The sequence below is a fragment of the Haliotis cracherodii genome, unplaced genomic scaffold (genome assembly GCF_022045235.1).
Source record: "Haliotis cracherodii isolate W230 unplaced genomic scaffold, xgHalCrac1.p SCAF_14, whole genome shotgun sequence".
Classification (NCBI taxonomy): domain Eukaryota; kingdom Metazoa; phylum Mollusca; class Gastropoda; order Lepetellida; family Haliotidae; genus Haliotis; species Haliotis cracherodii.
The window spans coordinates 31,437,336-31,452,015 of NW_027266269.1; the positions used below are offsets into that span (position 1 = coordinate 31,437,336).

General features: G+C 46.3%; 1 protein-coding gene across 1 annotated transcript in view; it reads right to left on the minus strand.

Moving 5' to 3' along the window:
- Window positions 1-4,840: 4,840 nt before the first annotated feature.
- Window positions 4,841-14,680, minus strand: part of LOC139461193 (uncharacterized) — a 28,468-nt gene continuing 18,628 nt past the window's right edge. Inside the window, exons 9-16 of the mRNA XM_071242787.1 lie at window positions 13,810-14,103; window positions 12,870-12,988; window positions 11,736-11,886; window positions 10,119-10,388; window positions 9,134-9,209; window positions 8,308-8,374; window positions 6,781-6,914; window positions 4,841-4,903 (exon numbers count right to left, since the gene is read on the minus strand). Coding sequence (XP_071098888.1) covers window positions 4,864-4,903; window positions 6,781-6,914; window positions 8,308-8,374; window positions 9,134-9,209; window positions 10,119-10,388; window positions 11,736-11,886; window positions 12,870-12,988; window positions 13,810-14,103 — 1,151 coding nt within the window. The 3' untranslated portion in view covers window positions 4,841-4,863. The remainder of the gene's footprint in view (window positions 4,904-6,780; window positions 6,915-8,307; window positions 8,375-9,133; window positions 9,210-10,118; window positions 10,389-11,735; window positions 11,887-12,869; window positions 12,989-13,809; window positions 14,104-14,680) is intronic.

Here is a 14,680-nt window from a genome sequence, read left to right on the forward strand (position 1 = left end):
GTTACATGTAACAACTATGTTATTGTTCTCGAAGATTTGTTTGTTTGGTTGTGGTTGAACGCTGCACCCAGCAATATTCGAGGAATATGACGGCGGTGTGTAAATTATCGTGTCAGGACCATGCAATCCAGTGATTGACATATTGGACATCGATCCAAGCACTTGGGAAACGATGACAGGCATCAACCAAGTCAGCGAGCCTGACCCCCCGATCCCGTAAGTCGCCTCTTACGACAAGCATGGTCGCCTGTTACGGCGAACGTGGGTTGCTGAAGACCTATTCTACCGGATCTCGAAGAGATTTATAAGCTCAAACATGTATTGTTCTCGAAGAGATTTATAAGTGTTTGAAAGGGGTATTGCTCTTTAACAAACTTAGAGATATATTTTGTCCTAATTTTAGAGTAACGATATCAGACAAGTAAATACGCATTTAATTTTCAACAGACACTGTTTAGAATGTAAACACATACGAGATATGTTTAGATCTAGACAATGTGTTTAAATCGCAAACGGAATATACATTTGGTATGTCCTATCTAAACATTTGTCAGGTCTAAACACGTGAAATGAGGTATCGCCTCTCCGCAATAAAACATGTTTGAAATGTGTTTACGTCAAAGTGCATATCGTTGTGTATTATCCTAATAATCTAACGTGTTTATGACAAAGTGCTAAGAGGGCGATAGGGCCTTAAGTCAAATATTATTATATCACGTTTCACAACCCGTGTCTCGCGCATCACGACCTGTGTCTCACGTCACATAACCTGTGTTTCATGTCACATAACCTGTGTTTCACGCCACATAACCTGTGTCTCACGGCACATTACATGTGTCTCACGTCACATAATCTGTCTCACGTATCACAACCTGTGTCTCACGTCTCACAACATGTGTCTCACGTCACATAACCTGTGTTTCACGTCACATAACTTGTGTTTCACGTCACATAACCCGTGTCTCACGTCACATAACCCGTGTCTCACGTCTCATAACCCGTGTCTCACGTCTAACAACCTGTGTCTCACGTCTCACAACCTGTGTCTCACGTCACACAAACCGTGTCTCACGTCACACAAACCGTGTCTCACGTCTCACAACCTGTGTCTCATGTCACACAAACCGTGTCTCACGTCACACAAACCGTGTCTCACGTCACACAAACCGTGTCTCACGTCTCACAACCTGTGTCTCACGTCACACAAACCGTGTCTCACGTCTCACAACCTGTGTCTCACAGTTCCCAGTGGTCCACAACCCTCGTATCACGGACCCTCAATCCACACCTCTCGAGCATCAGTCATCATCTCACTTCCAACAACCAACAACGGGCGGTCGGGTAGCCTAGTGGTTAAAGCGTTCGCTCGTCACGCCGAAGACCCGGGTTCGATTCCCGACATTCTGGTGTCCCCCGCCGTAATATAGCTGGAATATTGCTAAAAGCGGCGTAAAGCCATACTTACTCACTCACAACCAACAACCCACAACCCACAACCCTCAACCTCTCGCAGCCAACAACCCGTGTTTCTGACCAACAATCCAGAAGCCTCAGAAGTCCCGTCTCACACCGCACAGCTCATGACACGACGCACGGTCGCATATCACTAGTCTGTCTTACAAATACAGCCCATGCAAGTCTATAATGTTTGGCAAGTCTAGATTACTGTAGTATCAGGACCTGAAAATGAAGAGAGTCACTGAGCTCCCTTTCATTATATTTTTATTAAGATAACTGAACAACTGTTATTTCTGTACGATATGTTCATTTCAGATACTAGATGTTAGTCTAACATATCACGCGCGGCCATTGCAACCACCAAGGATGTGGCTCCTGGCAGCCAGCGGACCCATTTCAGCCCTGAGAACAGCGATGCTTTTTCACCATTTTGACAGTCGTGACCGACTCAATTACAAGCAACCCGTGAAGATCCGGGTTGGAATAGGTCTTAAGCAACCCAAGCTTGCCGTAAAAGGCGACTATGCTTGTCGTGAGAGGCGTCTAACGGGATCGGGGGTCAGGCTCGCTGACTTGGTTGAGGCATGTCATCTATCCCAATTGCGTGGATCGATGCACATGATGTCAATCAGTGGATTGTCTGAGCAATACTCGATTATTTACAGACCGCATTCATGTTGCTGGAATATTGCAGGGTGCGGCGTTAAACAACAAACAAACAAAACATTCACAAGCCCTGTTTCCGTTGATGAAGAGGGCATTGTTACATTGAATGGTATACATGTATCACACTGGGGGGGGGGGGGGGGGGGGATACGCCTGAAGATCCGGGTTAGAATAGGTCTTCAGCAAACCATGCTTGTCATAAGAGGCGACCATGCTTGTCGTAAAAGGCGACTAACGGGATCGGGGGGTCAGCCTCGCTGACTTGGTTGGGGCACGTCATCGATCCCATTTGCTAGATCGATGCACATGACGTCAATCAGTGGATTGTCTGGTCAATACTCGATTATTTACAGACCGCCGTCATATAGTTGGAATATTGCTGGGTGCGGCGTTAAACAACAAACAAACAAACAAACAAAACATTCACAAGCCCTGCATCCGTTGATGAAGCGTGCGACGTGAGAAGATTTTATGTCCGTTTCATCACCGTCTGACTAAAAAATGGTTATCAGTGATCACCTGCAATCTCATCAAAATCAGACATTAGTTCTCGCTACCGCTAAACAAAGATCTGAAGACATCCCATTTGGGGTCACCTCAGAACGACCTTTCATCCGACCAATCAGAGCGTCACTTACCAGATTATGAAAGTGACAGTCGGAATGTGATTTCTAATCATGCAACCACGAAAACTTTAACACAGGGTATTCCGAACGATAGTTACGGGTTTAACGACCGAATCCATACAATCTAGACTATCTATTAGCCATTCAAGAATGTTCTTTTGTTCAGGTTTCAAATTTGTAATGGAGAATTTGTCAAAATATGTTTCGAAGCGTAGTCACCGATTTGAAATTAGTGCCGTAAAGCTGGAGAAAGCTGCCTTCTGATTGGTCATTCCATTGGTCGGTCAAAGTTCGCGCAAGGTCGGTCTGACGTGACCCGTAATGGGATGTCCTCAGATCTTTGTTTAGGGGTAGCGAGCACTAAGATCTGATTTTAATGAGATTATGACCACCTTGGGACTGTCTTTATGACCGTGGAACAGAACCAGACCAGCATTTCATTTGTGGCCGATGCATATATCTTGACTATCTGAAGTTAAATAAGTTCAAACCCTAAACAATGAGCTGCGGTATATCATCACCTACTGTGACGTCCGATTTACGCAGTGATTCTAACTCAAATTTTGAAAATTAATTTCATAATACGAACGTCCCTAAATATCTTAGCAGACAAATATCATTTCAACTAGCATGTATTTAGTTTAGAGAACTTGCAAGGGGGAAGTTGATCTGAAAGTTCTCACCAATCTTATGCAACAAACAAACGAAAATTCATTTGGATCATTGTAAGTCAGCCGAAGACCATTTCCCAATCCACGAGAATGACACCCTCAAAGACATACACAGTAAAATTATTATCACCAAATTCTGGGTTTGAGGTTAAATGGTCAAGATACCAGTAATGGCCGCTTGGACACGGTGATACCGGGAATGTAACAAGCGGAGCTTGGACCTCGTCATGTAAAGGGCCGCAATTCACCGAGACGAGTTGTTTCCCTTTGACGTGCAGGACACCAGTCGTTTTGACCGTGGGTAAGAATCTCAGACTCAAACTGAGCATGCTTCCAGGTTTTTCCACACCATACCTGCGCTCGTGGGATTCACTAAAGTTGTTATCGTCTTGCTTCACTTCATGACCTGCGCTACCCGTGAAGATCCGGGTTAGAATAGGTCTTTAAAAACCCATGCTTGCCGTAAAAGGCGACTATGGTTGTGGTAAGAGGTGACTAACGGTATCTGGTGGTCAGGCTTGCTGATTTGGTTTATGCATGTCATCGTATCCCAATGGCGTGGATCGATGCTCCTGACATCAATCACTGGAATTTCTGGTCCCGACAGATCGCTGTCATATAGCTGAGGGCGGCGTTAAACAACAAACAAACAGTGCTGCAGCCCTCCCCCGATATCAAGCTGACACGCCGTGCTAAAACCGAAATCGTAACTGTTCAAAATAGCATTCAGGACAATTCACTTTCTCACTGAAACCGATGATCCGTTTCGGATATACAACCAGACAGTGAGTGAGTGAGTATTGTTTTACGCCGCTTTTAACAATATTCCAGTAATATCACGGCGGGGGACACCAGAAATGGACTTCACACATGGTACCCATGTCGGGAATCGAACCCGGGTCTTCGGCGTGACGTGCGAACGCTTTAACCACTGGGCTACCCGACCGCCCAGAATCAGACAGGACTTGTGTCCTACAGACGCCATGGAACGTCATACAGTGGTAACCTGTTATTTCGGTCGTTCGAGCTCCCAAGTGTCCGACTCGTGGGGATTGTTCCCTACCAACCTATTCTGGGTGGTCAGGCTTGGTGATCATGTCTTGGTTGATGGCATTTCAACGTACCCAAACAGCTTTTATCCTTGTTCACAATATCAATCACTGGATTGTCTCTGGTCAAGGCTCGAATGTTTATAAAGGCCGCCGTCATTTAACTGTGATATTGCATTTAGGAATAAACAAACCATGGCGATGTAATATTGCTTGTACCAAGAATAGACGTTCGCAATAGTTCACCACAAAATTTTAAATTCCTCTAAAAATTGCAAAACCTATTGAAAGGAAGTATGCACGTCATGGTTAGATCAGTCGTTGAACCAATATCGTATTGAAATTTTAAACAGATTAAGCAACTCTGAACGACGTTTATATATGACGTATATTTCAAACAAACACGGTCGCTGCCGCATGGATCGGACCAGTCCTGAAATAGAGCAAGACAAGAATAGTGAATTCTGGAGGTCATGTAGCTTATCATGAAGCTGTCTTATTGACTCCCTGAACATACAAGACATCGTTGGTAAGTGAGTGAGTGAGTGAGTGAGGTTTTACGCCGCTTTTAGCAATATTCCAGCAATATCACAGCGGGGGACACCAGAAATGGGCTTCACACATTGTACCCATGTCGGGAATCGAACCCGGGTCTTCGGCGTGACGAGCTAACGCTTTAACCACTAGGCTACCCGGCCGCCCGTTGGTAAGTGCAGGAAGGTGCGGTTAAAGCATTCGCTCGTCACGTCGAAACCATGCATTCGATTCCCCACATTGGTACAAAGTGTGAAGCCCGTGTGTTTGTGTGTGGCGCCGTCATATTGCTGGAATATTGATTGATTATTGCTGGAATATTGGTTGATTATTGCTGGAATATTGGTTGATTATTGCTGGAATAGTGGTGGATTATTGCTGGAATAGTGGTGGATTATTGCTGGAATAGTGGTGGATTATTGCTGGAATATTGGTGGATTATTGCTGGAATATTGGTGGATTATTGCTGGAATATTGGTGGGTTATTGCTGGAACATTGCTGGAATATTGGTGGAATATTGGTGGAATATTGTGGATTATTTCTGGAATAATGGTGGATTATTGCTGGAATAATGGTGGATTATTGCTGCAATAAATCTGAAACGGCGTAAATCACTCTCACTCACCAAAGTTGAATACTGTCAATACCTAACTTCATTCACTTGACGCAATAAGGACGTCATTAGATGCTACCTATTGTTACCGTCTTATGCTCGGTATTAAGGGGATAACACAAAGGACTGGCACGCTCGAGATTCGTTTTCTGTGTCTGATTCTGGGTTCAATGTTAAACTGGCATTGTATCTCAGTGGGCTGGCATCATAAAACAGGGATTAGTCCGGACCAGTACAATCAGCCAGCCACACACGCACGCACGCGTACACACACACATGCACGCATGCACGCACACACACACACACGAGCATGAACGTTGCAGTGCATGTACACTAATCGCGAGTGGCTGTCATAATAAAGACGTTTTATTCGTGATGCACGTGCATTTTTTAGCAGACGGGACACACTGAGGGTTCTTTATTGTTTTTGTTTTTTGTTGACGTACTCAGCAATATTCCAGCTATGAGACAGTGATCTCGCTGGGCCAGACAATCCAGTGATCGACATCATGAACATCGATCTACGCAACTGGGATACGGTGGGATATGTATCAATCAGGTTACCGGGCCTGATCACCTAGTCGCCTCTTGCGACAAGCATGGGTTGCTGAAGATCAGTTCTAACCCGGATGTTAACAGGTGCTTTTCTGAAGCTTGTATATTCAACAACATGGACTCATTAGACCCAACGCCACTTTTTCAACATTAATGACATTTACTATCAACCAATTTTATAACAATCCCAGCGAAGTGGCCTAGCTTTGGCTACTGCTGGCGTATAGACCGTGTTTTAAACATTTGTAAATAACAAAATAGCCACAATTTACAGATAACAACTTCTTTATTTTACAACCATAGTTATCCATAAATTGTGTCGACTTTGCCATCCCTCAACTTCTAAAAAATGCATACCAAACCGTTCTGTCATAAATAATATTGTTGTGTTAAAATATGCTTGACAAATGTGCTTTTATATATAACTTTCTATTCATGACGCACTTCTAAATACACAAAAACTTGTTTTCGTCACACTATCGCTGCAATAATGCCGGTGCGGCGTTAAATTTGAACTCACTCACACATTTATAATAACTTGTCATTATTATGCTCTAATCCTATCATAAACACTGATTAACGAGGACGCCAGATTTGGTTTACTCACGCGGTACTGGTGATGCCGTTCTGTGTCACCCCCTGGAAATTCAAGTACGACCCATCTCTCATAGACCACGTGACCCACCCGCCGGCGTCAGTCACAGCTCCTGATTGGATAGCGGCTTGGCACAGTCGGGAGTTCTGACGACAGAATAAAATCTGTTTAGACCATGTCAGATTGTGTATTTGTTTTTCGGATTTGTATCCATGTATGTTTTTGTTTGTTTGTTGTTTACGTTGCATTCAGAAATGTTCAAACTAAAATATATGACGGCAGTCTGTAAATAATCGAGTCTTGACCAGGTAATCCTGTGATTGACATCATCTATGCAATTGTCATATGCTGGCATGCATCAACTTAGTCACCGAGCCGGATAACCCAATCATTTTAGTCGCCCCTTACATAATACACAAAGGACGAGTCCTAACCAGGAACTACAGAGATCTACATCCTCAAAAGCCACACTCCACACGTCACACGTCACACGCCACAAGTCACATGCCACATGCCACAAGCCACACCTCCACTGGCCACAAGCAACACCCCACTGGCCACAAGCCACACACCACACGCCTCACGCCACACGCCACAAGTCACATGTCACACGCCACAGGCCACAAGCCACACCCCACTGGCCCAGATCACACCCCACTGGCAATTTGCCACACGCCACAGGCCACAAGCCACACCCCACACACCACACGTCACACGCCTCCAATCACATGTCACACGCCACAGGCCACAAGCCACACCCCACACACCACACGTCACACGCCACCAATCACATGTCACACGCCACAGGCCACAAGCCACACCCCACACACCACACGTCACACGCCACCAATCACATGTCACACGCCACAGGCCGAAAGCCATACCCCACTGGCCACAAGACACACCCCACTGGCCACACGCCGCACGCCACAGGCCACAAGCCACACCCCACACGCTGCACGCCGCAAGTCACACGCCAAAAGCCACAAGCCACATCCCACACGCCACAAGTCATACGCCACACGCCACAAGTAACACGCCACTGGCCACAAGCCACATCCCACACGCCACAAGTCACACGCCACACGCCACAAGTCACACGCCACACGCCACACGCCACACGCCACAAGTCACACGCCACAGGCCACAAGCCACATCCCACACGCCACAAGTCACACGCCACTGGCCACAAGCCACACCCCACACGCCACAAGTCACACGCCACAGGCCACAAGCCACACCCAACACGCCACAAGTCACACGCCACAGGCCACAAGCCATACCCCAAACGTCACACGCCACAAATCACATGCCACACGCCACACGCCACAAGTCACACGCCACAGGCCACAAGCCACACGCCACAAGTAACACGCCAATGGACACAAGCCGGACCCCACTGGCCACAAGCCACACCCCACACGCCACAAGCCACACGCCACAAGTCACACGCCACAGGCCACAAGCCACGCGCCACAAATCACACGCCACAGGCCACAAGCCACATCAAGGAGGTGGTGTTGGAACTAAAAATCTTACTGCTGTATAATCTTTATATCCAAACAGCATTCCTGGCGTGGAAGCACAGCCTGCAGGGCACTTGGCTCTGGGGGATAAAACACACCAATGAGACCCTACTCAGGTTTCAAACGTTTACTGGTTCTTCTGAAATTGGTTAAAGTGGAGTAAGAAATTAGTGACATACTCACCCGCTCACGACGAAAGTGAGGTGAGGTGAAATAGGGTTTAATGTTGGGTCAAAGATTATTGCACTTATATAGCGACGTGCATGTACGTGTGTGATTTTGTGGCTGCTTGTACTAGTCCGGACTGATGCCGATTTATGGTCGGCTCGGAGTCAGTATACTGTGTCTGAGTGGGGTATTCATGTTAAACTGCGGCATTAAGCATTAAGGGGCTAAAACAAGGACTGGTCGGCTCGGAGTCAGTATACTGTGTCTGAGTGGGATATCCATGTTAAACTGTGGCTTTAAGCATTAAGGGGCTAAAACAAGGACTGGTAGGTTTGGAGTCAGTATACTGTGTCTGAGTGGGGTAGTCATGTTAAAGACAATGCGTTTAGGTAATTGTTGTATGGTCCCTTGACGCCCCCAAACCCAACACTCCATTAAATGTAGGCTTCAAACTAAGCTTTAGATACAGATAAAATACTGACCCACAAGCTTTAGATAAGGTAAAATACTGACCCACAAGCTTTAGATGAGGTAAAATACTGACCCACAAGCTTTAGATACAGGTAAAATACTGACCCACAAGCTTTAGATAAGGTAAAATACTGACCCACAAGCTTTAGATACAGGTAAAATACTGACCCGCAAGCTTTAGATATAGGTAAAATACTGACCCACAAGCAACGCCAATGGGCCCTGTGCACGTCTGGAACGTAGTCGAGCAGTCCACGACCGGAACTTCTTTGTAAACTGAAAATTACGAGAAGCACTTGTTTTTAGTCTGTGTATATCCTAAACTGTTCCACATCATGTAATTTTGTGATAAGCCAACTGGTGTCGGGGTACAGCGTGTTGCTTGTTGTTATGTCATGGAATAACAGTGTTTTGGGGGCAGTTAAAGTTGGCGAACAGGAATTATAACACAGACATTTATTTCTTGTGTGGATGTACGAAGGATGAGGCCCAGGAAAAAAGTGCGTTATAGCATTGACCAACGGCAACCAACACAAGACTGTGGCATGGATAGGTGGCATGGTCGTGGGCGTGGTTGTGGGCGTGTTGCGTGCACGTGTGGCAGGGGCGTGTGGCGTGGACGTGGGCGTAGGCGTGTATGTGTGGCGTGGGCGTAGGCATGTGACGTGGGCGTGGGAGCGTGACGTAGTCCTGTGGCGTGGGCGTGAGGGCGTTGTGTGGGCGCATGATATGGGCGTGAAAGCGTAGCGTGTACGTCTAGCGTGGGCGTGGGGCTGCGTATGGGAGTGGGGCGTGGACGTTTGGTGTAGGCGTGGGAGCGTTATGTGAGCGTGTGGTGTGGGCGTGGGAGCGTGGCATGGACGTGTCGCGTGGGCGTTGGAGCGTGGTGTTGGCGTGTGGTGTGGACGTGGGAGCATGACGTGTACGCGTGGCGTGGGCGCGGGGGTTGGGCACGGACCTGTGGGTTGGACGTAGGGGTTGTTGCGTGCGTGAGGTCGTGGCGTGTACGTGTGGTGTGACGTAAGAGTGTTCATCGTGTTTGTACAGTGAACATCAGTTAGATGATAAGAATACCTCACGCCATCCCAGTGTACAGCAATAATATGGCAAAAGAATAGCAACAACAACAATACCGCAACAGTACACAAATGCAACAGTTCCGCTGCTCTCACACACAGAACACACCTATTGCCTTCTTGGATACGGTGGACATGCTGTTCGTCCCCGTGCATATGTACACCCCAGAGTCCTTGTCCTGTGTGGCCGGAGTCACCCCCGTGATCAGGAAGTCCCTCCCGAGGGTGATGTAACGTGGGTCGGTCTTGTCGATCGACGAGTCCAGTTTGGACCATGTGGTGTTGGGGGTGGGGTCTCCCGTGGTCTTGCAGTCCAGGGACACAACGGGACTGGTCTGCAGGGAGGTACTGGTAGGGGTCAGTGTCACCTCTACACTGTCTACAAAGGACGAGACTAGGTTTTATATTAACGAAACTTTTGGTTTCTCCATTCGTTGTTAAGAGATCGACATTGGTAATAAAACATCAGCGTCATTTTCTCCACAATAATGTAAGACCTCACCAAACCTAAATATTGCCCACAAATAGTCAGATACATCTTCCCGAGGCAAGTGAGTTAACTGACTATAAAAGTCCAGTTTCCACCCTTGCCGAACTAGGCTGGAATTCCTGGGCTCGGTCGTAGCGCCACCAGTGGCTATGACGAGTTATGTCCTTTCTATTCCTCTCCTATTGACCAATCAGATTCAACCTCTCGTATCACTTGCATTTGCTTCAAACAAAACGGTGGCGCCCAGTCAAGACGATCTGATTGATAATCACGATCTATATTGTGATAAAACGAGTCTTACATCGCGAAGTGCATCAAATCACGTGAGCACCTTGATTAAAAGCATGAAAAGATATAGAAAATATCTGTTGACAACGAGTTAGCTGTGCACATGTTTTGCAAATCCTGCAGTCGACCGAAATCTGCATGACACTTTACGAACCGGATTTCGATTTCGGTACGCGATTTTGATTGGACTATGCATAGACTCGTTAGTCCAGCCAAAATGTAACCCCATAATACCAGCCTAGTTCGGCAAGGGTGGAAACTGGACTTTTATAGTCAGTTAACTCCCTTGCCTCGGGAAGATGAGTCAGATACAGAAATGTTATGGTTAGTTTGTTTGTTGGTTAACGCCGCACTCAGCAATATTCCAGCTATATGACGACGGTCTGGAAATAATCGCGTCTGGACCAGACAATCCAGTCATTGTCATCATGCGCATCGATCCACGCAATTGGGATCGATGACATGCATCAACCAAGTCACCGAAGTTGACCACCCGATCCTGTTAGTCGCCTCTTACGACAAGCATGGTCGCCTCTTGTGACAAGTTTGGGTTGCTGAAGACCTATTTTAACCCGGATCTTCACCCGGTATACTCTGCAATGCGATACGTGTATGCCATTCAATGTATAACACCTCTGTGTGAACAGTACCTCTTTATCTACAATACCTCACTATGCATATATGCCTCTGTTAAAATAAGCCTCTTTGGCAAATGTCTCTCTATGTACACTTTGTCTCTATGTATACTTCCATTCAATGACAAATACTATTCTACGTTATGTACCATTGTTCAAAAATACTTTCTGTGTAAATACCGTTCTATGTAAAGTACAACCTTTATCAAATGTCACACAATTACAAATACCACTAAATATAAAATTCGTGAAAGTTCTAAACGCTGCGCTAAAGCCAACGCACCAACTCCACTTGACGTCAGGGCTTACTCACGAACGATCTGTAGCCTCGCTTTGGTCTGGATGACGCCATATTGGTTGCGAGCTATGCAGGTATACACGCCTTCGTTCTCGTTGTCAGCAGTGTTGATCGTGATGGAATTGTCAGTGTTGACTTTGACGTTGAACCGGGGGTGGCTGTCATTCTGGAACAGCAAAACCCTGATAGTTCGGAAATTGTACATATCCAACATCTTTGAACATCATACAACATCTTCCGGACTATTGATGAACGTGATTGAAAGTGAACGTTGTTGAACGGCCCAACTTTTGCGTGGGTGGTTTCTCGGATGCTACGTGGTGATGAAGAGGTTTTATTCGGGTGGTGGCCATTGACTTGACGGGAGTGGGTGCGTAAAGTTTGTTTGTTGTTTAACGCCGCACACAGCAATATTCCATCATCATGAGCATCGATCTACGCTATTGTGATACGATGACATGCATCAACCAAGTCAGCTAGCCCGACTACCCGATCCCGTTAGTCGCCTCTTACGACAAGCATAGTCGCCTTTTACGGCAAGCATGGGTTGCTGAGGACCTATCCTATCCCGGAACTTCACGGGTCGGTTGCGTTAAGAAGCTTAAGGGAGCTTAACGGGTGTGTGCACAGTGGAGGGCGGTTTAACGAGATTTTTGTGGTGACCAGGGCGGTTTAACGAGGTTATTGTTTTGAACAGGGCGGCTTAACGGATGAGTGTCCGGGGAATAGTCGGGCTGCTTAAAGGGGGTTGGGGGTGGGGGTGGGGATGTGGTGTGTGGGGTTGTGATTAATTTGATAATCGAGAGAACTTTCCAGGATCAGTTGGTTGGAGGAGGTGTGGTTCCACCAATGAAACATGGCCCTCGCATCAGTTTAAACGACTCCGTGAAAGAAAGACTTGAATGCCTGTATAGAAATGGCTTCGGTGTGACCTAGCTTTTCTACTTCGAAAACGAACATCACTCTCTCTTGGCACCTAGTCCAACTTGTTTATAGAAAATGGCAACAAGTCTTTATGACAAAAAATATGAACAGCAAATCTGTACAAACGCCAAGTCCCTCTATAGGCCTACATCACTGTAGAGAAGGGGAGACAACCCTACATGCCGTGCTGCTGTGTCAATGATACTGTGCACGTGATGTACGCACGTGAGGGTAGATCCACGTGACGGTGGCGGGAGGTACGCTGTTGACGTCACAGTGTAGTGTGATCGTGGTTCCAGTAGTCGTGCTCTGGTTCTGGGGGATGTTCTCGAAGTGAGGGGGACCTGTAAGAAAATATATGCAACTACATGTACTACTACTTCTGCTACAACTACTTCTCCAACTACCACTACAACTACTACAACTTCTACTTCTACTGCTACTACTACAACTACTACAACTTCTACTGCTACTACTACTACCACTACAACAACTACTACTTCTGCTGCAGCTGCTACTACTACTACAACTACTACTACTACTTCTACGGCTGCTGCTACAACTACTACAACTACTACTACTACTACTACTACTACTACTACTACTACTACTACTACTACTACTACTACTATTACTCTTACTACTACTACTACTACTTCTACTACTACGACAACTACCACTACTTCTGCTACTACTACTCATACTACGTCTACTACAACCACCACTACTATTTCTAATACCATTACAACAAAGACAAATGCAAAATTACAATGTTTACATCAAAACTATGGTATATGGTGAACAAAATATGATTCGTTTCATTCACGCCCCTGAAGAGGTTTCAGAAGGAGATGTCAAGCTATCCGGAACTGTGTAGACATGGAGATTGATATCTACAGACCTAAGAATTGAAATCAAAACCCATGAAATTCATTTCATAATAATTATGTATTTTGAAAGTAATAAATATGTATTTCCCCATTTTGACACTTTTCATCCATGATACATTCTATTTGCATATCATATTTGCGTTATTTTCGCATATTAGTATATACTAAGCGAAAAGAGTTAGGGATCATTGATATCATGGGGATATTTTTATTACATTGTGTGCTCCGACTTCACCGTTCAGTATATATCACCCTGCTTGCGACCTTTGACCCACCAAAAACAGTAAGAGTAGACGACGCCTCCTTTCTGCCCCCGTTGGCTGTGGCCGCCCTACAAACATACCTCCCCCCATCCGTCGTCGTGGGGGAGGGGATGGTGAGGACGCTGACACCCTGTCTGCTGCTGTCAATGTTGGAGTTGACGACCCCCGTCTGACCATTGTTCTGCACGTGCAACCACGCCACTGTTGGTCGTGGGTAGCCACTGAATGAACACGTCAGAGTTATGTCCCCTGGACTGCCTTCAGTGAAGTTTGAGGTGGTCGGTGTAATCGACACGCTGACTGGGGCTACAAGACAGGAGGCATGTAGAAGTTATCAGTGAATCGATTGCTACACAGTGAGTGAGTGAGTGAGTGAGTGGAGCGAAACTGAGTTGAGTTGAGCTGAGCTGTGTGGATGGGTGGGTGGGTGAGTGAGTGAGTGAGTGAGTGAGTGAGTGAGTGAGTGAGTGAGTGAGTGAGTGAGTGAGTATGGCTTTACGCCGATTTGCGTAAGACAGGCAGCATGTAGAAGTTATCAGTGAATCGATTGCGAGTGAGTGAGTGAGTGGAGCGGAGCGGAACTGAGTTGAATTGAGTTGAGTTGAGCTGAGCTGAGCTGAGCTGTGTGGGTGAGTGAGTGAGTGAGTATGGTTTTACGCCGATTTGCGTAAGACAGGCAGCATGTAGAAGTTATCAGTGAATCGATTGCGAGTGAGTGAGTGAGTGGAGCGGAGCGGAACTGAGTTGAATTGAGTTGAGTTGAGCTGAGCTGAGCTGAGCTGTGTGGGTGAGTGAGTGAGTGAGTATGGTTTTACGCCGATTTGCGTAAGACAGGCAGCATGTAGAAGTTATCAGTGAATCGATTGCGAGTGAGTGAGTGAGT